The 24,377-nt window shown below is 38.1% G+C and overlaps 1 protein-coding gene across 3 annotated transcripts in view; it reads left to right on the forward strand.

Moving 5' to 3' along the window:
* Positions 1–24,377, forward strand: part of Ar (androgen receptor) — a 208,926-nt gene that overhangs the window by 173,426 nt on the left and 11,123 nt on the right. For all 3 annotated transcript variants that reach the window (XM_060375668.1, XM_060375667.1, XM_060375669.1), the window contains exons 4-5: positions 17,169–17,456; positions 23,554–23,698. In XM_060375668.1, coding sequence (XP_060231651.1) covers positions 17,169–17,456; positions 23,554–23,698 — 433 coding nt within the window. The remainder of the gene's footprint in view (positions 1–17,168; positions 17,457–23,553; positions 23,699–24,377) is intronic.

Consider the following 24,377-nt stretch of genomic DNA (forward strand, 5'->3'; position numbering starts at 1 on the left):
GCTATGGTTTTCCATCATGAACCTGGGATGATCAGCTTTACCAGGAACTCTTCTGTTTAAAATTTTGTGATTTGATATCAAAAGCCACAAGAAAAAGATTATTAGTTCATCAACTTTTTCTTCAATTGCCAGTTACCTTCTCAAAGAAGTACTAATACAAGAGACTGATTTCCACAATAATTTTACCTGCCCCCATTCACACCTATGTAAGGTATGTGCCAAAACTGTACTCAATGAATAGATTGTCAAGGAGTAGAGGGCAAAACAGATATTTTGAGTTCTCAGAGAATCTGGCATTCTACAAACGAGGTCCCCTAAGTCCCAACAGCTTGTGATCTCTAGCATGGCTTTCTCTATGGTGTTCCATTTGCTGGTGAGGAGAGTTCTTAAACTAAGAGATGCTTAATAGATATAGCCTTTTCTTCATGTTTTCATGCCTACCTTTCTATCCCATTCTTCTTTTTTTTAGTAACTATTGGTATTTATGAAAAAGTCCAATTGTTAGTGAGTTTTCAGGATGATCCTTCAGGCTCTTAAATGCCCATCTATCGAAACAGATATGCCTTTCTTTATTCTTGATGAATGTCTGTCTACTTTTGAAAACCATATATCAAGAATTGCCTAAAAATTTTAAATGCCTTGCCCATTTGTTCTCTAAGAAAACCCTTAACTGTCTGGATAAGCACCTTCACTCCAGTGAATTGGTGGTGGATCTTACATAGTATATAATTCAGATAAATGCACAGACATCTCTCACTTTACTTTATACTTCCCAATAAACACTTCCAGTTTTCAAAATGGAATCTGGAAAAAATAATCAGCCTTCTTGCAGTCTTCTTTTCTTATATTTTCCTTCTTCTCACTTCCCATATGTCCTTATTCCCCTGACCAAATATTATTCTTTATGTATTCTAAGACTCAATAGGTAGGTCTTTACTAGGTACTGTATTCTCAGTACCTAGTAAACAGTATGGACTTGGCATAATTATCCTTTGGCATAGGCCATGTCATGATGTAGTCTGTACATGGATTTTAGGTAGCAACTACTACCCACAGGAAAGGAAGGGCCATAGTGATCAAAATCATGTGAGATTTGATACTGTGTACATTTCTTTCAAAGTTTATTTGAGCCTGTAATCCCAGTATTTGTGAGGCTAAGACAAGAATATCACAACTTTAAGGCTAGCTAAGCTATATAGTAGGTTCCAGGCCAACTAGGACTATAACTTGGGGCTTTCTCAATAAACAAACAAAAAAGATTAATTGAAAAGTCCTTTTACTACTAGGAGATTGAACTTTGGCTATAAGGATAAAATCTTAACATGTATGCACGTTTTCAAAATGTCTACGAGTTCTCTAGTTAGGAAGATAGCTCTGGGAGCACTGACAGTAGTCTTATGCTATCATAAACAGTAAATGCCAATGATAAAGATAATCTTGATACCAGGTATCTCATCATCAAGATAAGTACAGCATTGTTACTTCCATAGTATGTATATTAGATGCAACAAAATGATTGTAATGCTAAAATACGGCATGGTTCTTTTTAATTATTTTTATTTTATGTGTACTGGTGTTTTGGTTGCCTGTATCTGTGTGAGGATGACAGATCTTGAAGTTACAGACAGTTGTGAGCTGACAAGTGGGTGTTGGGAATTGTACTCAGGTCTTCCGGAAGAGCAGTCAGTGCCCTTAACCTCTGAGCTATCTCTCCAGCCCATCCTTATGCATTTTTTATTCACTGAAGCGACTCCAACTCTCTGTGTACTCACTCACCTACAAATACATTTTATGCACATCTTCAGTACTAAATATGTACCAGACTCTATGATAAACATCTGGGGAGGCAGACCCTAATAATAGATACTTGAATGTATGTTTTAAAAATTATATAGGACAAAGGATATTATTCACTGGGTGAAGGCAATTACTGCCAAGTCCTACAACCCATATTTTATCTATGGAACCTACACGGTACGAGGTAACAAACTTCCTCAGATTGTCTTCTGGCCTCTACCTGCACTGTGGCACATTCATACACACATGCTCATGAATACACACATGCATGTATACACATGCACACAAAACTCACAAAAATAAATATGTATATATATATATATATATATATACAAACACATAAATATTTCAAAATTATGTTAAATAAAGGAGACAGTAATTATGGTTATACATTAGTCTTGAGGTGTAAGTAGAAATTCATTAGGGAGAAGTTTAGTGAGACGCAAGGGAAGGGCCATTCAAGGCCATGAACACAGTCTGCAAAAAGGCACAGAGACAGAAAAACTATGACTAGGCTTTAAGGAACAGCAAGCGATTTAACATGGCCAGAGACAGGAAAATAGGGAAAGAAGCTGTGACCACAGTGAAAGTCCACCTGATTTCAGGCAGTTGAAGATTTATGGTTGCCAGGCAGACATGTCATGCTGTTAATTGTGTATGTGTTTTGAGAGAAATTTTGGCAGCTTGAATATTATGTTAGGAAGGACGTATATTTTACAAAAGGAGAAGTAGCAAGCCATGAAGAAACACATTTCTAGCGTCATATTTTGTTGGTACCTATGTTTAGTTATTGAAACTTCTTAGCTCCACTTGCAATTGAAATATCCAAGCACTGAAGAAACTGGCCTCTACCAAAGCAATTGGCTTGTGAGAAGAACCTACACATACATCAAATGCCAGTTGTCTTGCTCTTGACCAGTTTCCCAGTGTGGGCTGAAAGAACACTATTTCAGTGCATGTTTTAGGGAAACTGATTTCTAAGTTCAAATGGGGAGAAGAAACCTGCATATTTTACGATTCTTAGGAAGAATTGGCTGTACAAGACAGGTCTTTGTGACTACTGTAATAAAATAAACTGAGAAGCTTTATAACTCTGGATTCCCAAACTAAATTAAATTAAATTTCGGGACCCCCTTTTCACATAGCACTATTTAATATCCTGTGAGCGAAAAAAAAATTACCTATTCAGTTTCATCTATTTCCCAGATGAGTGTGTGTGTCATCACTTACTGGGTAAATCAGTGAAGTATGTATTAGCTTGTAACATAACAAAAATAGACCATCTTCAGCATACCCATTGCAACCAAACCCAATAAAGAATACCAGAGAATATCTATTGCGTGCTTGTTATTCATGAAGGATAGAAGACAAAAACATAGGTATTTCCTATAACAACTAGTAGCTATAGGGAAATAATACAAATAATGCTAGAAACATTATTTTAAGAAATAGAATAACTTTCAGCATCACAAAGAGTGGCCACTAACAGTATTGTTGAACATTGTCAGATCAACATTCCCGTACATGGCAAAAACACCAAAATACGACTGAATGACTAACTTCTCTGCATCTCATGTTTGACATTCAGCAAAGTGTTATAAGGCACACTTAACAATTTAAGAGCCAGATAGAGCAGTGCATTCCTGAAATCACAGCATTAAAGGGTCTGAAGCAGGAGAATCATATGTTCTAGGTTAACCTGGGAAACATAGCAATACTCTATTTCTAAAACAAATATATTTTAGTGATAGGAAATATGCCTAGCATTAACAAAGAAATAATAATAGTAATAATTGGAACTCAGATGCTCGATTTTTCCATCTTTTCCTTCAGCTCTCTAGACTTAGAATCTAAAAAGTTCTCAGCTGGATTCTTAATTAGGTTTTCTATTCCTGTAAAGAGACACCATAACCACAGAAGTCCTATAAAGGAAAGCATTAAATTGGGGGAAGCTTACAATTCAGAGGTTTAGTTCTTTATCATCATGGAGGGAAGCATGGTGGCACAGAGGCAGACATGTTGCTGGAAAAGTAGCTAAGATTTCTACATCTGAATGTACAGGTAGCAGGAAGACAATGTGACACTGGGCACTGCATGAGCATCTGAAATCCCAAATCCCAGGGACACACTTTCTCCAGCAACACCACACCTACTCTAACAAGGTCTCCTAAGGTGTCACTTCCTATGAGCATATGGGGGCCATTTTTATTCAAACCACCACACTGGGGATGCAAGCATGGAGTCTCAGTTCTAAGACATATTTCTGCTACACACAGTTCTCAGATACCTAAGTGATTTAAGAGCTCTGCATCACAAAAGGATGTATAGAGTAGCAAATTTTCATTATATGTTTGACCATCAACATATATAACATGTGGCTGGCACTTAGAACATTGGGGTGTTTTTTGTGCCATTGAGGATGGAACTTAAAGACTAATAATGTTAGATAAAAATTAGCAGTGACCTACAACAAAAGTCCTTTTTCATAAACCAAAATTCTGAGGGAGGTACAGTAGAAATAACATGATAGACTTAGACAAAGCCTAATTTGGCCACTCACTATTTTGGTGACTTTGTGAAAATCTGTACCTCTCTTTAAGCCTCATTTTTCCCAGCTATAAGGCAGGAATACTATTTTCTATGAAGTTGTTATACATGTAAATACCTATCATGAAGTAGGTAAACAAAAATTATTGCACCATCTACCCCCTTTTAGGTAAAGATGGATCTTTCTTTGTTTTCCCAGGTACCAATATAGCCTTCTCCTTCTCTGCTATTGAATATGACATTTAATTCTTGCTCCTTGGTCCTTTGGTTTCTGATTTACTCTTTACTCAACACTTGAAACCTTCTATCTGTGACCATAATTACCATCTTCCAGTTGGATTCATACACACACACACACACACAAACACACACATTTGGAAAGGGAGAAAGTTTGTTCCTTTCAGCTGTGCTTTTCAAGGAAACTTATGAGTAAAGAGACCATGTATTTCCTTTCTTACCTCCAAACCAGTTATCTGAGAGAGGACATATATTTTCTCTGTTTCTGAATACTTGCTTTTAGTGAACTATGTTTAGAGGTAAGTAACATTTTTTCTAATCATAAAAATTGATGATGCTCCATATCTAATACTTGAATCTTGCTTGTAAAATCTCTCCTTAAAATCTTTGAATTCTTAAAATGTGATAGTCCTAGAAAGATTTTATTGGTGTTTACTTTTGCTAAGAGAGATCCAAAATCCCACATTTGCTCATGAAAGAAAAAAGGCAATGTCATAGATAATATTTTCTAATGTACTGAACAGAAAATACCACACACAACACAAAACATATATATGTATATATGTGTGTGTGTGTGCGCGCACACACACACACACACAAAGACAAGTATTTTTCAAATGGCAATCCATGAAAATAGTTTCATTGTTATAATTTAACTGGTTATTTGATTTTACTATATGTGTCCTGGTATGAGGGTGTCAGATCCCCTGGAACTGGAATTACAGACAGTTGTGAACTGCTGTGTGGGTGCTGGGAATTGAACCCAGGTCCTCTGGAAAAGCAGTAAGTTCTGTTAACCACTGCACCATCTCTTCAGCCCCTTAACTGATTATTTGAACTCATTCTATTTGTGGTTATAAATTGTGAGATATGTTTCTTATCATACTGAACTGGGACAATTTACTTTGGTAAGATGGCCCTTTAGACACATTTGAACATCTTTTGAGATCATATTGCATAGAAGACTAGGAAAAGAAGTAATTACTCTCTGAGAAAGCAATAAAATATCCAGATGAATTTATTGATAATATTACCATGACAGCTTAAGTCTAAGTAGCAAACTGAAAGCAAAATTACTATCCTGGATGACTTCTTTTGTCATCAGATTCCATGTTACTTAGTCCAAATAATTTGTACTAAATATAAACCCAGGTGTGCTAATTTCTTTTTTTTCCTACTGGCTTACCATCCCATTGAAAGAAGGCTTCTGAAGCCGAAGTAGGAGTAAATTGGTAAGGGACATTTCAAGCTTCTGACAGTCAGCAACTAAAATTATGTGAGTACTATCACCATCAGAAAATTTGGACTGGCATTTGAAACTAAAAAGAAATAGAGATATTAACCAACCTGAAAGGTTACCAGCTCAAGCCAGCACAATGAAGTATCATATTGGCAACTGAAACCAAAAGAAATTGAGGATTCTTCCTCCTTGACAGTCAATATGGCAAGGAAGCTTTAACTAGTGAACTATTAGGCACAGAGATAATCATTTTCGAATGATCTCCTTTCCAGGCTGAGTGAGAATACTGGGATTTTTATGGGACCATTTGGCTGATGCAAACAAATTCAGAATACCATCATGAAAGAATTGTTGGGCTTTGAGTGCCTGTAATGAAAACATTAAATTGTGCCTTCCTATTCTTTGTCCCCTCAAATGCTCTACTCTGAAAAATTAGTTCTTCGCTATTGTGTACAGAGAGGTACACAAACACATACTCATGTTGAAGTTCTTAAGTACATTTGTCACTAAGCCAGAAAAGAAACATAAATCCACAAATAGCAATTGTTCATTTCTTCATTTAGCTCTCTCCAACAAGAAAACAGGCACGAAAACTCCCTTTCTAAAATGGCACCACCCTTTTACACTCTTGTACAAGATGCCTCCTGTTTCAGAAGACCTGACTCAGTCATCTGATTATTGAGCATAGGAGGTGCAAACCCATCTTTAAGCCACTACTTTTAACACAAACACTCTTTTGTACTAGAAAAATTACAGTTTGGCAATTACATGTATCACAAAATGACCAGACGGGGAAAAATGGCTGTTCTGGATTTCTGCCAAAGACCCGTCTTTCAACCTCGCCTGCACATAAGACCTGAAGGAAGTTGCTGATCCACAGACGGGGGGAAAAACAAAATTTTTCCTTCTTCTGAAAGAGTCACCAGCCAGCCCCTCTCTTTAAATATTGGAGGGTAAAACTAGAGTCAGACAGTCCTCTCCAAAGTCAAGGTGACTCTGCTTTCAGTAGCCCACACATCTTGAACCTTTCATAAGTCAGAAGAGGGCAAATCTGAGAAGCAATGCCTGCTTCCTTTGTTTCCCTCCAAGGCTAGTCTACAAGAGTAATCGGGTCTGCCTTTTCTTCCTCTCAGCTGAGTGCTTCCTCCACTCCCCGCTGCTCCCTCATAGAAAACTCTTGCCTCTCATCAGTTCAGGTGTGAGACTGCATCAGACACTTCAAATATCGTATTGATGTAATGGAAGAGACACTTAGCATTTACAGTATTTTGTTTTGTCTCCCGACAACCTCAATATTGAAAGTAGTTTCCTCCTGTTGGAAGCTCACTATAAAAAGCCTGAACAGACAAAAAATGAAAGTAAAACTGGTCTCTCTCCTTGATTTGGACTTGCCTTTTCTGTCCTGCCTCTTTTCCAGTCACCACCTACACACACATGCATGCATGCAAACATGCATAAGGGCACGTGTGCACACACAGGGAACACTTGCATCTATGCACACAGTCTTCCTATTTCTCTTTACTTAGCCGTATTCTGGAGGAGATAAACTAGGGAAGAATTTTGGAAGGGTCATTTCCCCGTCCTGGGGGCAAAATTTTAATATGACCACCAAGAACCTCTCTAATGTGAATTGAAAGGCTAATGTGGTTTATTTAAAAAAAAAAAAACAAAACAAAACAAAAAAAAACTTCTTTCTATTTGCTTGAATACTGAATATTTCTGCTAGTGAAATTTTCCTGTAATAAAACCATTAATACACCAATGGCATTTTTTTTAATTTACATCAGACTGAAAGAATTAATGTGGCTAACACTGGGGCACTGGGGCTTTTATCCTGTTTTTCTCTTTTCTCTCTAAAAAGAAAAAAAAAAAAACAGAAAGAAAGAAAAGAAAAAAAAATCTCTTGTTTGCTTTCCAGGTCATGCTGACCTGTTCAGCATGGACTGTTTCGCATTTGTTTTTAATGTCAGTTTAAATGTAATTGTAAAAGCATGTATGCTCTAAATTTATGTAGTTTCTTTTTCCAGTGGAAAAGCTTGGTATGCAAAAGCATTTCCAGGCTCTACAATTTCTCAGGGGCAGATTTGGGGTAATGACCCTGTGCTCCTCACTCAGGATGGCATCTGGATAACAAACCCCTTTCCTCTGGCTCAGTAGTCAGAGAAGGGAGACTTGGAAATAGTTTCTCTGTGTTGGCAAGGATGTGCAGCATTGCATATAATTCTATTATTAATTATGTTTACTCCTCCACAAACTAAAAACTATTACAACAAATAGTCCAATATAAACGTTGAAAGATAAAATTTGATATTCTCTTCCCTGGCTATTCCCCTGACCAGGGATTGGGACTGGGATGAGAACGGGAGTCAAGAGGCAGAGGTGGGGATCAAGGAGCCTACTTGCCTAAACGGGTATTCATCATACATTTATTAATCCCACTTGGTCTCATTCCCCTACTAAGCTCTCACTTCATGCTTACCAAGGACTGGCTTTGTTCTCTACCTGTAATACATGTCCTAAATTTTTCCCAATCTAATTACGATTTCTGATTCCAACCCTTCTCACTAACAGCGTGCTGTGAAGCTGACAGAAAGGAAAGAATACCTAACCCTGCAAGCTAAAACTAGCGATTCTGTCTTTTGTCCTGTCACTAACTCTGTGTTTGAACATGACTTGCCTTTTTAATTTTCTCTCCCCATCTATAAAATAAGGTGAGGGAAAGCATAGACAACATCTGGGTTCCCAAAATCTTTGCTTTGAAAATGGAATATTTTTTTAAATAAATTCTGACAGAAAACCCCCAACATAGGTGTAGACTACACCACTGCAACTTTGATTTGAAAGAAGGTGGGGCCACATATTAAACTTCACTTTGACTTTCCACAGAGACCTTTGAAGAAATTCATAGGCCCCAAAAGGCTCTACTGGTATACCAGGCTGAGAGCTAGTAATTCTTTGAATTTTCACTTTCTTTTCTGTTAGATTTTAGCCACAGTGGAAACTGTAAATTTCAGAAAGAACTTACTTTTTTTCCAGAACATTCATCTGTTTAGAATAAAGAGCGTGAACACACGGTAATGTGTGGCTCAATAAGAGTGAAAGCCACCAGTCTGTCTATGCCTCAGTTAACTCACTTGTAAGCCAGAGATGATATTAGTAGCTCAATCATAAGATTCTTTGAAGGAACATAAACACCACGGTAGGATCTCATGGTAGAATACAAATTCTACACCACTGAAAAGACTCACATATGGTGAATTCTCTGAGCTCCTACCTAATTCACTCTGTATGCACACATCCCCCACCATCACCCTTTGAAAAACCACAACCCTGTGCATTAGAACTTGCTATTATATAATGATTCTGAAAACTATCAGTTTGGCCTTTAATATTTCACTCAAAAGGAAAAAAAAAAAAAAAAAAAAAAAAGAATCTCCTCACAATTTTTCCACTACAAGCAGATTTTCAGAGTGTTTCTTGCCAGAGGTCCATTCTTGAGAAAAGTCATCACCTGTCTATATTGGCATATATTTTTCACAGGATTCAGAAAGGTCTCATCAGGCTTACCTCATTTTGTCCTAATATTATTTCTAGAGAGTAATCAGATCGTATTTTTATTAAGTAGACTGGAAAACTAACATATAGAAGAAAACAAGCAATTTGTTCCTGACTACATATGCTGTAAGACTCTAATATCACCACCAACCAATAACAAGCCTTTTATAATAACATTGCATTTTAAAGTTTCATTGTCATTTTTTTCTTCTTCCTCCTGGAGCTCAGAGCACATTTCAACACATGTGAATCTTTTCAGTCGTATGGAATTTGTCTTCTACCCTGAGATGCCACCATGGTGTCTATATTCCTTCAAACAATCTTATGATTGAGGTACTAATATTGTCTACAGCTTAGAAATGAGTTACCTGAGGCACAGCAAGACTGAATTTTTACCCTGAGTCTCACAGTAATAAACTCATTGTTAATAAGGAGACAGTCTGACTTCAGAGCTTTATTTTCTTTCTCTCTTTGTGTGTGTGTGTCATTTTATTTAGAAAAAAAATGGTGAGTCATTAAAACATTTTAAACACAGTATGAAGCTATGTATTTTTTAGGGTAAACATTTATTTTTTTATTATTATTGTATTATTTTAATTTTATATTAGTTATATATATATATATTTACTTTACATCCTAAGGGTGTCCCCTCCCTCTCTTCTTCCCAGCCCCCCTACTTTCCCCTTCTTCCCCCTTCTCCTCTCCCTTTTCTCCCAGAAAAGGGGATTCCTTCCCTCCTTCCCTAATAATAACCTTCTCCAGCACATTAAGTCACATCAGGACTGCTCTTATCTTCATCCCCTGAGGCCAGGCAGGGAAGTGCTCCAAAAGCAGGCAATACAGTCCATGTTAGAGAAGAGACAGGTCCCCCCTTCCACTCTCCAGGTTCTCTGTATGAAGACCAAGTTGCCCTCAAGTACATGTATGCAGGGGTGTCTAAATCCAGACAATGCATGCTCCTTAGTTGATGTCTCAGTCTCTGTAAGCCCTCATGTGACTGGGTTGGTTGTCTTTGTTTGTCTTCATGTAAGATTCCTGTCTCCTCTGGGTCCTTCCATCTTTCCCCCTTATTTTCAAAACTATTTTATTCCTAAGAATTTTCTATATGTGTACTGTATACACAACATTTCCAACCCCATTTTCCCTCCTCCAAGATCTACACACACACACACACACACACACACACACACACACACACACTATAATATCAATTTTTAAATATTCTACTTTCTTTTTTTATATTAATCACAGGTTATTTAATTTTATCCCAGCTGTATCGCCCTCCCTCATTCCCTCCCAATCCCACCCTCCCTCCCTCAACTCCTCCCTGCTCCTTTCCAAGTTCACTGATAGGGGAGGACCTCCTCCCCTTCCATCTGACCCTAGCTTATCAGGTCTCTTCAGGACTGGCTGCAAAGTCCTCTTCTGTGGCCTAGCAAGGCTGCTTCTCCCTTGAGGAGGCGGGGGAGGTTGAAGAGCTCGCAATTGAGTTCATGTCAGAAATAGTTCCTGTTCCCCTTACTAGAGCACCCACTTGGATACTGAACTACCATGGGCTATACCTGTGCAGGGGTTCTGGCTTATATCCATCCATGGTCCTTGGTTGGAGAAACAGTCTCATATTCTACTTTCTACATGAATGAAGAAAGAATGCCTATGGAAAAGGAAAGGTGCCTTGGCTCAAAATCTAGATTGCCTCTAAACTTCTAACCCTAAAGTCATATAGTGAGATCCACGGACTCTAATTTTGGTAGATGGAAAGATGACTGATACGATTCATGCCAGAGCCCCAAAACTCTCTAGGCCAAAATTCATGAGCAGAATTCTTTTAACTCAGAATAGCATTTATTTATTCCCACCTACTACTTTGGACCCTACCAAGGCCCAGAGAGCAACTTGGAAGAGTAAAAGAAATGAATGAAAGAGTTGGAGGATGAGGAAGAGTGCTGTGAAATGCTGTCTTCTGGACATGAAATACCTATTGCACACATAAACTCATAGTAGCTGTTGTTAATTACATAAGGCCTCTGCAAGATCCAGCCAGGTAAAATTTACAGCATAGAAGATGAAGGGCCCTGAGACTATAACCTTATCTGGGGAGCTATTGGTATTTGATAGCTACTGTGGAAGGGAGAGTTATGTTTCTTTCGGGGGACCTCACTTTCAAAACCACCTACAAAGAATAGTCTTTTTGTTGAGTCCCTCAAATGGTGACGGTCTTAATGGAAAGAGCTGCAGATTTTTAAGAGCTTGCCTGATTGAGTCCAAGGTCTTAATGCTCAACTAAGTTGAGACTTTAACATCATCTGCTCGGTACTTTCACAGCAACATCCTAATTATTATTTGACTGCATAACTGAAAGAAGATGCATATACTTGTGGGAATCAGAGTCTTGGAGGCCATCCTAACAATTTGTCCCAGAGAAGATAGTTCTTTGGTACTACAAATTCCATGATAAAATATAGGAAAAGAGGCATCCTTGACCTTAGTAACAGTAATTCAAAGTTTCAAAGACTTTGGAAACATCACCTACACTTCTCCCCTGCCCGAGAATAAAAAAGTATATAACCCTAGAAAACAAGAATATAATCTGGAAACATCCCTAAAGATCATTGAGGCTAGAGAAGTTACAAATTAGGCATATATAGACCCCTGTAGGAATACATCATGAAACTTGGTATGAGAAAGCTCTCTTTGTGCTGTGGCGGTAGTATTCACAGAAATCTACTATCCCCCCACTGATATACCAAGATCCAAGGTTTCCAGACCCCTGAATATCAGATGGAAACAAGGTCATACCTTGTGGGTATCGGTTCTTTTTACTAGTCTAAATTAAGTATAAAAACAGTTATGAGCCACAGAATTGTACGTACACCATTAGAACTACACACTTTTTCTGCCCCCCACTTTTGCCACTCAGTTTATGAAAACCTCTACCTTGACATGGCACTTATTTGATGTGTACCTCACATAGAGAATTATTTTTGACTCTGGGGCTCAGGTGCAGGGGAAGCAAGAAGCATGGGGGCGGCCTTCATGGAAGAAAACAAGGCCTTGGGCACTGAGCAACAGCTGAGACTAGCAAGCTTAATTGTCTAGGATTCTAAGTCGTCTAGCAACATGCAGGCCTCTGCTGCAGAGAAAGAACAGAGGATCCCCACAGAAAGAATAGAATCCGATTTCAATTATGTTTAGTACAGTCATGCTCTTCAGCCAGATAGCCCAGAACACCTGGTGCGGCTTGAGCCACTGTGGTCACACAGACAGCACATTACCTGGGTCCTGGAGGTAAATGGAAATGCAAACTCTCTTCTTCAAGCAAATGCCTTATAGAACTAGAAAGATATGAAAATGCCAGCCAAGTTCCAGTTGGCACAACTCAAAGAAATGTGAATGATTTTGTCTTGATGGATCTTCCCTACAGTCTCTATGCATATTGATCTTGCTTAAAATGAATCTGTTTGGGCCCACAAGTCATCATTCACTGAGATTTTAGTCACTATACAGAGTACTGGTAACGGACTAAATCTCATTGATTGTAATAGCACTGACTACTCTCTTTGTCCCTGTACCTCTTGAATAAAACCCAGTGGATTCATCTGTTTACTTTCATTTTGAATTCTTAACTTTTTTATCAATAGCTTCAGTATAGTATGGCAACTAGAACAGCTGCCTCCGTGAGCAGGCCATATTCACAGCACTCTTCAACAGACTCTCTGAGATAATGGAAATGTTCTGTATCGGTGCTGTTCTGTTGAGAAGCCATTGGCTACATGTCATTTTTAAACATTAGCAATATGTCCAGTGAGACTCAAGCATCACATTTTTTTTTGTTTATCTTAATTCTTTTAATGGGCCCCACAGGGCTGGTGGCTACTATATAAAATAGTGCAAGCCTAGAAAGGAGCTCAGAAAGGTCCATACTGAAATAGAGCTGAAATAAATTAGTAAAAAAGAAGCAATGAATCACAAGGGATTCTAAATTAAGAATAAGAGCCCTCAATTCTTATCCAGAAAGGCAAAGAGGCTGGACATCAGAAGAAGGAGAAAGGAGGGAACAAGTCAGGAGCCTGACACAGAGGACCTCTGAAAATCCCTGCCCTGCAGACTATCAATGCAGATGCTGAGACTTGTGGGCAACCTTTGGGCAGAGTGCAGGGAATCTGAGAAAAGAAGTGGGAAACAGTAAGATCTGGAAAGGACAGGAACTCCACAAGGAGAGTAACAGAACCAAAAAATCTGAGCACAGGGGTCTTTCCTGAGACTGATATTCCAACCAAGGACTATGCATGGAGATAACCTAAGACCCCTGCACAGATGTAGCCCATGGCAGTTCAGTATCCAAGTGGGTTCCATTGTAATAGGAACAGGGACTGTCTCTTACATGAACTGATTGGCCTGCTCTTTAATTACCTCCCCCTGAGGGGGAAGTAGCATTACCAGGCCACAGAAGAAGACAAGGCAGCCACTCCTGATGAGACCTAATTGACTAGGATCAGAAGGAAGAAAAAGAAGTCCTCCCCTGTCGGTGGACTTGGGGAGGGACATGCATGTAGAAGGTGGAGGAAGGGAGGGATTGGGACGGGAGGAGGGAGAGAACCACAGGGGAGAATACAAAGTGAATAAAGTGTAATTAATAAAGAAAAAAAAGACTATAAAAAAAAGAATAAGAACCCTAGTTCTAATCCTAGTTCTGCCACTCAATTGTTTCACCTTGCTAGTTTTAACTTCTCCATCTTTGACTTGGAACTTTGAACTAATACAAGAATCTCAAAGTTATAGCTAAGGGTTGAATTTAACTTAGAGTATGCATGTTTCGTGAGAGAGTTTATGTGCTGCATAAATGAGCTCTAGACTTAGGAAGGCAGTAAGACATTTCATTCCAGTTTGCCAGGCAGAATGCCAACCATTCTTTTCTACACACATACATATACACTGTATTCCCTCGGTAAAATTTGAATATAATTGAATCTGTGAACCCTGGATAAGATGATTTCTAAGGACCCTTCCTATTTGCCAGGCTATGAATCTTTATTCCACTACAGTACCCCAAATATGTTTCCATTTATGCAAAGAATTGAGAACTTTCATAATTTCTGTTTTCTCTGTTTCTAGATGTGATGCTAGCTAGTAAAGTTCATTGTAAGGGTAAAGATTATATATAGTCAAAGGAGGTGAAATTTTAGGGATTCAGAGAAACCACATGATAAAGAACAGAGAATGTGGATTTTCTAGTGGAAGTGGGTTCAGATTATTGGGATTATTTTTCCTAAATTCAAGACTAGAAAATACCAGCAATAATGGTGGCGTCTGTCTGGGAACTGCACCAAGAACATTACAGAGGCATTATCAGTTTGTAATGCTATGTATAAGACCTGATGTAAGAAATGGATTCAACAAATGACAAAACATTGTAAGGGCCAGGCTTCTTGCTCTGAGAGGAGATAGGCTAATTCATACCAAACACCGGACCTTATGCCGTAAGTAGGAGGTAGAAGTTGGCAATAGATGTACATATCTCTTTATTAATAGCTGGGTCCAATTTTGTAGAAATGATTGTTGGACAAGGTCATCTTCCAGTCAGTGTTGGGTTCCAAGGCTTCCTTATTCTTCCCTTTTCTTCTTAGTGTTCCTTCCTAACCTAGGTGTTGATACAAACATGCAATCTATTATTACATTGATTTACTGAGTATGAGCATTATAGAGTTTACAGGAAAGGACTCACTTTTCTCATTAGGGATTAAAGTCTGTTCCAGATATGTCATTTTTCTATGGCGCCAGAAGCAGATATATAGTAGGTTTTATCACATGTATACACTTGAATTGAGGGATCAACTTCTCTTTATTTCACATCTTTCTTTTTTTCTTTAATTATTATTTTAAAGGATTAGAGGAAAACACAATTTATGGTACACTCCCAGTGCACCTGCTTGTGATAGATCTCAGAGTTATGACCTTTTCAATGATTTATACTTACCGATATACGTGCTAGGGAAAGCAGAACAAAGTAACCATTGGAATGCCAGAGGACTTTGAAAGTGTGCGTGTGTGTGTGTGTGTGTGTGTGTGTGTGTGTGTGTGTTTATGTGTGAGCATGTCAGGAAGTTGGTTCTTAATGACTGAGTTTGGAGTTATTGTTACTGTCGTTGTAAAGAATGATTTATCTAGCATCCTAAAGGCTGTCTTCTGATATGGTTTCCATTTTATGGACAGTTGACAAAGTCAGAGACATGGTGTTATTTTTTTTTAAATACTGTTACAGGTTCTAACCCTTTATCTTACTTTTTTCACTTCTGCTAAAGAAGAAAATCAGTATGTGTACATGTTCAAATATGAATATCATTCAGACAACATCTGAGGTACTTTATAGTTCGTGGTAGAAAGAACACCAGAAAATTCCTGCTCATTAGTCCCAAGGTTGGATAACATGGTAGTCTGAGGATATAAAACGTTTTCAGACTATTTTCTTAACTTCATTCCCATTTGATGCTTAAATTCTCAACAGCTATAAATCTAGTCTGTGAACCTGTACAGTGACGTGAGTGTGTGACAACCTTTCTGTCCTCAGAGAGCTGCTTGGGGAGCTGAGACAGATGAATCACAAATCCAAGTCCTTCCCAGGTTACAGAGTAAATTCAAAGCAAGCCTGATCAACTTTGTCAAATTTGAGTCTCACAATTGAAAGTAAAAATAAGGACTTAGAATATTGTCTCAGTGAGGAGTTTAATTAATTTAATTAATTTGTATATAGAGAAAAGGGACCTGATTTCCAAGCCAGTATACTTTTTGGTATCCCTTTATAACCCACAGAATAAGTCCAGACCTTCATTCAACAGGTGGTTTTTTTGTTTTGTTTTGTTTTTGTTTTTGTTTTTTTAGTCCCTTTCTCTAACATAAATGCATTTGTATAACTCTCTTGTTTATAACATTCAGTATTTGCATAAAACCTATAAGACTTCTTAATATCAAATATAAGCACATTTACATTGTTGTTTTGTTTACAGTGTTTTTTTTATTTGCTTATTACCTATAATATATAGCCTGTGCTTCTTAGCACAGTACACATGATCCATTAAAACCAGGCCACTACCACCATAGATAGCAATGTTTGCACATATGCAATATAAGCTATAAGCACACTGATTTCTAGTTGCTCCCATTTCTTTATGCTCTTTCCACCCATTTCTACCTGGTGAAATTCTTATCAGTATTTAAGCTCTAGGTCAAATGCCACCTTTGAGGTGAAGTATTTCCTAATCTCACCATGCAGTTAGATTCTCTTTTCCCCTCTCCATGATGCCTCTCTTGTAGTTTTTACCATTCTGGCACTTTCCAGAATTGTTTCTCAGTAGTTACTTCTCTTCTAAAAAAAAAAATGTTTTCATGTTACCTAAAAACAAGTATTTGTCAAAAAAAAGTGGTTAATAGATGAATAAAGGAACCAGTCAAAAATGTTTTTTGTAAATGAATAAATTGGTCCTGAGTATAAATACTAACGCCCACATTCAGGCAGAACTGATTCAATAATATACTAAAGTGGTCTGGAACAAGGATCAAAGGAGAAAGCAACATTGAAACTTTGGGGCTTAGGAGGGACTGTGGATGATAAATCAACCAGTGCTAATAAACATGTCCTTAAGAAGTTTAGAATCTATGACCAGAGAGAAAAGGATCTTTATGGTTAATTATTTTTAGCTCAGTCACTTTTCCTAACTGGGTAACTATAGTGTATATTTTTGGCCACTGATAATAAAGTTATGTTTTGTTTTGTTTTGTCTTCATTTCTCAATAGCACGTAAGCTGAAAAAACTTGGAAATCTAAAACTACAGGAGGAAGGAGAAAATTCCAATGCCAGCAGCCCCACTGAGGACCCATCACAGAAGATGACAGTTTCACACATTGAAGGCTATGAATGTCAGCCTATCTTTCTTAATGTCCTGGAAGCCATCGAGCCAGGAGTGGTGTGTGCTGGACATGACAACAACCAGCCTGATTCCTTTGCTGCCTTGTTAACTAGCCTCAATGAGCTTGGAGAGAGACAGCTTGTACATGTAGTCAAGTGGGCCAAGGCTTTGCCTGGTAAGGAAAATGAGGATGTGGGATAAAGGAGATCATAATTATTGAATGGTTCTTTGGCCCAGGTACTTGCTAACTCATGCAGTCTTCAATGCCATTCTGTGGAGAAATGATTTTCATAGAAAAAAAGTTTCACTTTAACATTGACGAAATTGAAACTCAGAAAGCAAGAGGAAAGACAGCATGCCAGAACCCCATATGACTCCACTGATGCACAGTACTCATATTTTTTCATTTAACTCCAAATCACATATATTACAGCTACAGCTACATAAACTTCAAGATACTCTTCTATGGAAGGTCACTCCAGAGCTAGTATTAAGCCTGAACTATCTCATAGGATTTTTTATATGGTGTGGTAGAAAGAAACTTGGAAGCCAGAATATAAGGAATTTTAGCTCTGCTCAAAACCCATTTGTGATCCTTTACTGTTCTGGGACTGTTTCTTTATTTGTATGGATCAAGAGTGTTTTGGACTAACTTGATAACTTTTAAACTTCACTCTAAGGAACTCTTAATGTTCTTTACAGTACGTTAGAAATCATAGTGGGAAGAAAGGTTAGGTCATAGTAAGAATTACCAAATTATTATCTTACTTCTCTTGGGATAGCTCCTGTAATGAATGGGAACTAACTTCCTTAAGCCACCTGTTATTAAAACAAGTCTTATTATTCAACAATAATAGATTTAGAAAGCTTTAGATATCTTTTATCTATGGATTCACAAACATTCCTTTAGCAAACAAATTGTTTATTTCCTTTTTAAAAAATGTACACAGATATAAGAGACTTCGTTGATTTAAAGCCAGAATTCAACACCTCACCATCTCATTTCCCTCAGTGTTACCCCTTATTAAGCCATATGCTACTAGTCACTGTCACATAATCTTGTGGCTCTTGGGAACTCATTTTGGAAGGCAGTGAAGCATAAGCTCTTTAAAGATTCTCCTAATCCTGAGGTTATATGATTCAAAGATTCTTTTGAAATATCAACAACCAAGTCTCCGCCTGTCAAGTCAAAGATTAACTCACCATTTAATGAAAACTGCTGTTCAGATTGACATTTATTGGGGGAAAAATAGTTTTCTGATTCGTCTATCTTAAAAATTCCCTATGAAGTAGGTGCCCCTTCCTCTACTTTACATAGAATTAAATTCTGACAAGATGTGTGATAATCTTATAATTAAAGAAAAGAATACCTGCATTTGTTCAGACAGACAGACAAACAGACATAAAATAAAATAAACACAACTTGACCCAGGCCCTCTTAATTCCATATTACTCTCAACCTATGAACTCTAGCGATTTTGTATAATGCCACCCTCCCCCCATTTCTGTCATTTTTGTTTTATAATGAGGGCCCAAAACTTTCTTGAAGGCCGCTTGAATCCTATAATGGGCTTTCTACTTTTAAAAACATTGCATTTTGATGGTCAAGAACTCATTTTGTAGTTCTAACTCACAAGGCCCCTGCCCCAGCTTCTAGAACTTCCCTCCTACTTTCTCATATCAGAAAACTGAGTTTAAGTAGCCAATAAGATTACTGGGCAGGAAGCCCAAGGACTGTGGCTGAATATGTACTGTGCCAAAACTAAGAGTTCACACAGGGAGCAAGAATACAAACAAGAAAAAAAAAGACATTATTATCATTTATCCAGCTGGTTGTCCTGATGCCATTTTTAATGGAGATTCTCAATTTCCAAATATTTAACATGTCTCATTTTATAGGATTCACAACCTTTCCATATATATGAGTCTCAAAAGGGTCCTGTTATTTCTGTTTCACACACCACAGCTCAAAGAAGTTAACTGACTTATTGGACTAGTTACTTAGCTTGAGCTAAGATCCTTTGTTTTCTAATTAGGTGGTCTTAGGAAAAACCTAGTGCAGATGACCATGGTAGAATTTCTTTAACCTGGAAATACTGGCTGTCCACAACTTAAACTTGTGGACAGCATGGGAAACCTTCTCACATTAACAAATCTGCAAGCCAAAATCAGTTTAATGTCTGCCTTTCCAGAATATATGACCTCCGACACCGAATCATTTAGAAGAATAGCTCCTAAAAGAAGCTGATTACTGCATTCATAAGAATGGCTATTCAAATTGTCCATAATCACTTACTAGTTCCAGTAATTTGCACATTCAACATTTGAGTTTCTGTCCTATACAAGAACCTAGTCAGATGAATTTTTGTTGTACATTTTCTGTGATGGTGATAATATCTGGAAATCTCATAATGTCCCTGGCACATTAATAGTCATAATTAAAAATTGGAGACCCCTGAGTCGATTATACAAACACAGTATATTTAGAATCAGATGGATCTGGATTAGAATCCTACCTATGAATTGATATATAACCTTGAGTAAAGCAAAGGTCTTTATGCAGCTCTTTCTAAACACTTTGAGAACTCTCATCAGCATAAGAGTTTATGTATAAAGAATATTTAGTACAGGAGGTGAAGCAGTAGGTGCTCTCCAGATGATAGCTTATAATTATAATGATTAGATGTTAAAGTCATAGCTTTCATTAAGCTCAATCTAAATTGCCACCAGTCTTCCATAGAGCTCATACATTGACCTCAGGTTTGAACTCTCTTCTTTGAAGATGGCCATTGCACTGGAGCAACAGAAATTTCTTGTTTTTCACACATTGCCCCCAACTAGATATGAGACTATATACTTCCAATGGTGTAGATGATTGCTAGTAACAATGTTGATTGGATTCTACTGAGAAAAAAAAAAGAAACATCATTTATTCCTTCTTGGTGGTGTCTCAAAATCTGAGCATAATTACTCTGTATTTCATCAGAACAGTCCAACATTGCCTAAGACTACAGTTTCCCCCTAACTTCCCTTGTTAGCCATGCAGTCTGAGCAGGCTACTTCAAAGACTGTGCATGAAATGAACAGTCAGGTATTACAAACAGAACACACCTATATTGGCAAATGAGTGTTTTACAGTGTTGGCATGTGCACAGGTGTTGTGTCTGAGTGCTAAGCAGCTCTAAGTACTGTTAATTCGTATTGTAGCCTAACTGAAATGTCCTCTTTTCACCATTTTGTTAGTTCTCTGGTGTTGGAGAATGGGGGAAGCATCGATATAGATAATTTCTTTGATACTTTCACAGTTTAATACTCACCCCTGATCAAAGCTTACAAAACAAGTGTTTTTTTTTTCCTATCTACTGCATCACACCACAGATGTTCACAGTTCAAACTCCCAGAAGTCTTAAATGTTAAACCTTAAATGTTATCTCATTAAAACTGCCCTCTTGTCTTCTAAAGGAAAGAGTCATACCCAGAGATTCTATATCACAGAATGTTTCCAGGAGAGAGTTTCTGAAATTTGAGGCTCCAGCCAGTCTGTTCATTTCTCAATACAATGATGAGAGAAGGATGGGCCTGGGAACTAAGATTACAGCCATGAGGGACTGTGCTATGAGGGACTCTAGTAGAATAACTTATGACTGAAAGACTTAAGATCTAAAACAAAATGAAAATGGAAGAAGGTGAGAGTGTGGGTGAGTGAGGAGAGAGCATTCTCATAGTGAAGACCTCACAATTTAGCCCATAGCAAAAAAAAAGCAAATGACCCACATAATCTCTGAGCTCTGACCACCAGGAGATAATGAAAATAGTGGATCCACCTGGATTCAAAGTCCAGTAGAGCCATACTGACTGCAACATCTTGGGCAAGTCACACAACTGTCCTAATCTTCAGATTCCATTTTGATAAAATAAGTGTCACATTTCCTGTCATCTACGGTCGTTAGTTTCAAATGAGATCAATTCACAGATATTTGCTCTAAATTGGAAGAAATATTCTTTTTTAATTTTTTAAAATTATCTTTTTTTATAAATTAGAGTTTATTCACTTTTTATACCAGCTGTAGACCGCTCTCTCATCCCCTCCCAATACTACCCTTCTTCCCTCTTCTTCTCCCATACCCCTCTCCAAGTCTGTTGGTATGGGAGGTCCTCCTCCCCTTCCATCTGACCCTAGCCTATCAAGTCTCATCGGGACTGTCTGCATTGTCTTCCTCTGTGGCCTGCTAAGGTGTCCCCCCACCTCAGGGATGGTGATCAAAGAGCCAGCCACTGAGTTTATGTCAGAGACAGTCCCTGTTCTCCTTATACTAGGGTACCCACTTGGACACTGAGCTGCTATGGGCTAAATTTGTGCAGAGGTTCTAGGTTATCTACATGCATGGACCTTGGTTGGAGTATCAGTTTCAGGAAATACATCTGGGCCCATATTTTTTTATTCTGTTAGTCTCCTTTTGGAGCCCCTGTCCCCTCCAGATCTTTCTGTGTCCCCCTTCTTTCAAAAGATTCCCTGCACTCTATCTAAAATTTGGCTATGAGTCTCAGCATGTGCCTTGATACCTTTCTGGATAGAGTCTTTCAGAGGCCCTCTGTGGTAGGCTCCTGTCCTGTTCCCTGTTTTCTCCCTCTTCCTATGTCTGTTCCATTTGCCTTTCTGCGTGAGGATTGATCATCTTACCCAGGGTCCTCTTTCTTACTCAGCTTCTTTGGGTGTGTAGATTTTAGTATGTTATCCTGTATTATATATCTTATATCCAGTTTTAAGTGACTTATATACCATGTGTGTCTTTCTGCTTCTGGGATGGAATAAATAGTCTTAATGATAATTCTGAATTGTGAGAGAAAAGTAAAGGAGGTATTGGTAAAGATGAGCTGTGGGGGTAATACTTTAAAATTGTTAACAATGCAACGAACATATATTCTAGGAAAATATGGTCATATATACTCTGCCTATTTGTTATTACAGATGTAACACTTTGAAGGCTGCTTTCTGCACTTAAGGGAAGCCATTTGGAAGGAATCAACTTCCCAGTCTATATAAATTGACTAAAAATATTTCGGACCTGTTCTTCATGTGTCTAATGTTTTTTCAAGTGCCCAGTCAAAACTTGTGCTATGCTATGTATTAGGGGGTGAAAATGAGTAGGAAGACAAGCTTGAAGTCTTGTAGAGAAGAAAGGTGTGTCCGTTTATCAATCACAATATTCTGAACTGTGTTCTTTAGTCAGCTAAAGCTACTCCAGGGTCCCTGAAAAGGTGAAGAATAATCATAGGTCCATGTTATTAAATAAGTTAGAACATGCTTCACAGAGGAAGTAGCTTTGTAAAACCATCTGAAACATATTTGAGTGTTAGATCATAAGCAAAGGCAGCTGCCTGGGCAGAGGCCTGGAAAAACATGACGGATTCAACAAATTTTAAGTTTCAAGGAAGTTATGGGACATAAATTATCAGAAGGCAAGTGAACAAGAAATTAACCTAGTGTGGCAGGTCATACAGAGCCTGTTTCTGTCTAACAGTAGCAACTTAGGTGTAGCAAAAGGGTATAAAACTGGGAGGGTCAGAGCCAAGTAAGGGAAAAAAAGAAAGAAAACATGGGACATAAAAAAGATTCATGGAAGAAAAAAGCCTAAAGAGGGGTGTAGAGAAAGCAATGGTTGTTAACCACCTCCCAAATATGGAAAAGTATCCATCTCCCAGGATTGTGGTATGGATGATAACAAATTACAACTAGAATACAGCTTTGTAAAGTGAGAAGAACTGTCCATGCAGGAGAACTGGCAATTAAAGTGAATTTTCTCAAAGGTGGAATAATCAAGAATGTGGGCTTGGGAAATTGTTCTGCTAGATACAGCCATATGACCTTGAACATATTCCTGGGCTTTTCTGTAACTCTTTTCACTGAAGCACAGAGTGGGGATAATAAATGTACCTATTTTATGCCTTGTGAAGATGAAATGAGGACTAGAATTAAGGGGCTCAGAAAAGAGTCAACTCACTATAAGTAGTGTTAGATTGTGACTGTCTTCCAAACACCAGTACCTTTTATGATGCCATCATGTTCTCATTGGAAGAGCTTAGTGAAGGAGAATGGGTCCCTACCATACAGATTTTTTTTCTTCAGCACCCTTCCATCTACAGCCATTAGTGATGTTCTTTAGTCCTTCTTGGCAGCTGTGCGAGAGCCAAATTTTCAGCAAAGCAGAGGCCCAGACATAAGCCAGACAACCAATGGCAATCTGACTTTACTTCTGCTCCATCTTCTCCAGGCTTCCGCAACTTGCATGTGGATGACCAGATGGCAGTCATTCAGTATTCTTGGATGGGACTCATGGTGTTTGCCATGGGTTGGCGGTCCTTTACTAATGTCAACTCCAGGATGCTCTACTTTGCACCTGACCTGGTTTTCAATGAGTAAGTACTCCTATGATGAGCTTTTTTGCCCTTTGCTACCACTGAGGAATTCCATCAATTATTATTTGTTGAGCAATTGCTTTCCTGCCGGAACTATGCTCATCATTTCTAAAACCTGTCTCGCTGGGTTCTCATAATAACTGATCAGTTTTCATAGAAAGTTGGGTATTTTGGGAGGTTATATGTATCAAAGTAAGTTACCTATTAAAGCTATTTCTTAAATATTAACATTTTTAATATTAAATAATATTTTAAAATACATGTTACTGCAAAGTAACATCATTTTTCACTAGATGAGAAAGAAAGAAAAGAGAAAGTAAAATGAAACAAAAGTGTGTGAAAGGGAAGGAGAAGGGAGAAACAAAGGGAAAGTTAGGGGACAAGCTAGGGATCCCATTTTCATTCCCTTTCCCCTTTTTTTCTGATAGTGACAGTGTTTGTTCTCTACATTTGCTATCTGAGATTTTGCAGTGGCACTGTGAATGGAACTGACTGGAATAACTTTCCCAAGAACTTTGAGCTAGTTTCATTACAGAGAATCATTTCAGTGAGGGCAAGAATTAAGCTTCCTCCTCCTTCAGGCCTTTAAATAAAATCCACAGGCTTGTGGTTCCTTTAAACATAGCAGTGCCATGAAAGGCAGAGTAAGTGTCCCCAGCTGCTCTCTATTAACCTAACC

Source organism: Meriones unguiculatus, chromosome X (assembly GCF_030254825.1).
Source record: "Meriones unguiculatus strain TT.TT164.6M chromosome X, Bangor_MerUng_6.1, whole genome shotgun sequence".
Classification (NCBI taxonomy): domain Eukaryota; kingdom Metazoa; phylum Chordata; class Mammalia; order Rodentia; family Muridae; genus Meriones; species Meriones unguiculatus.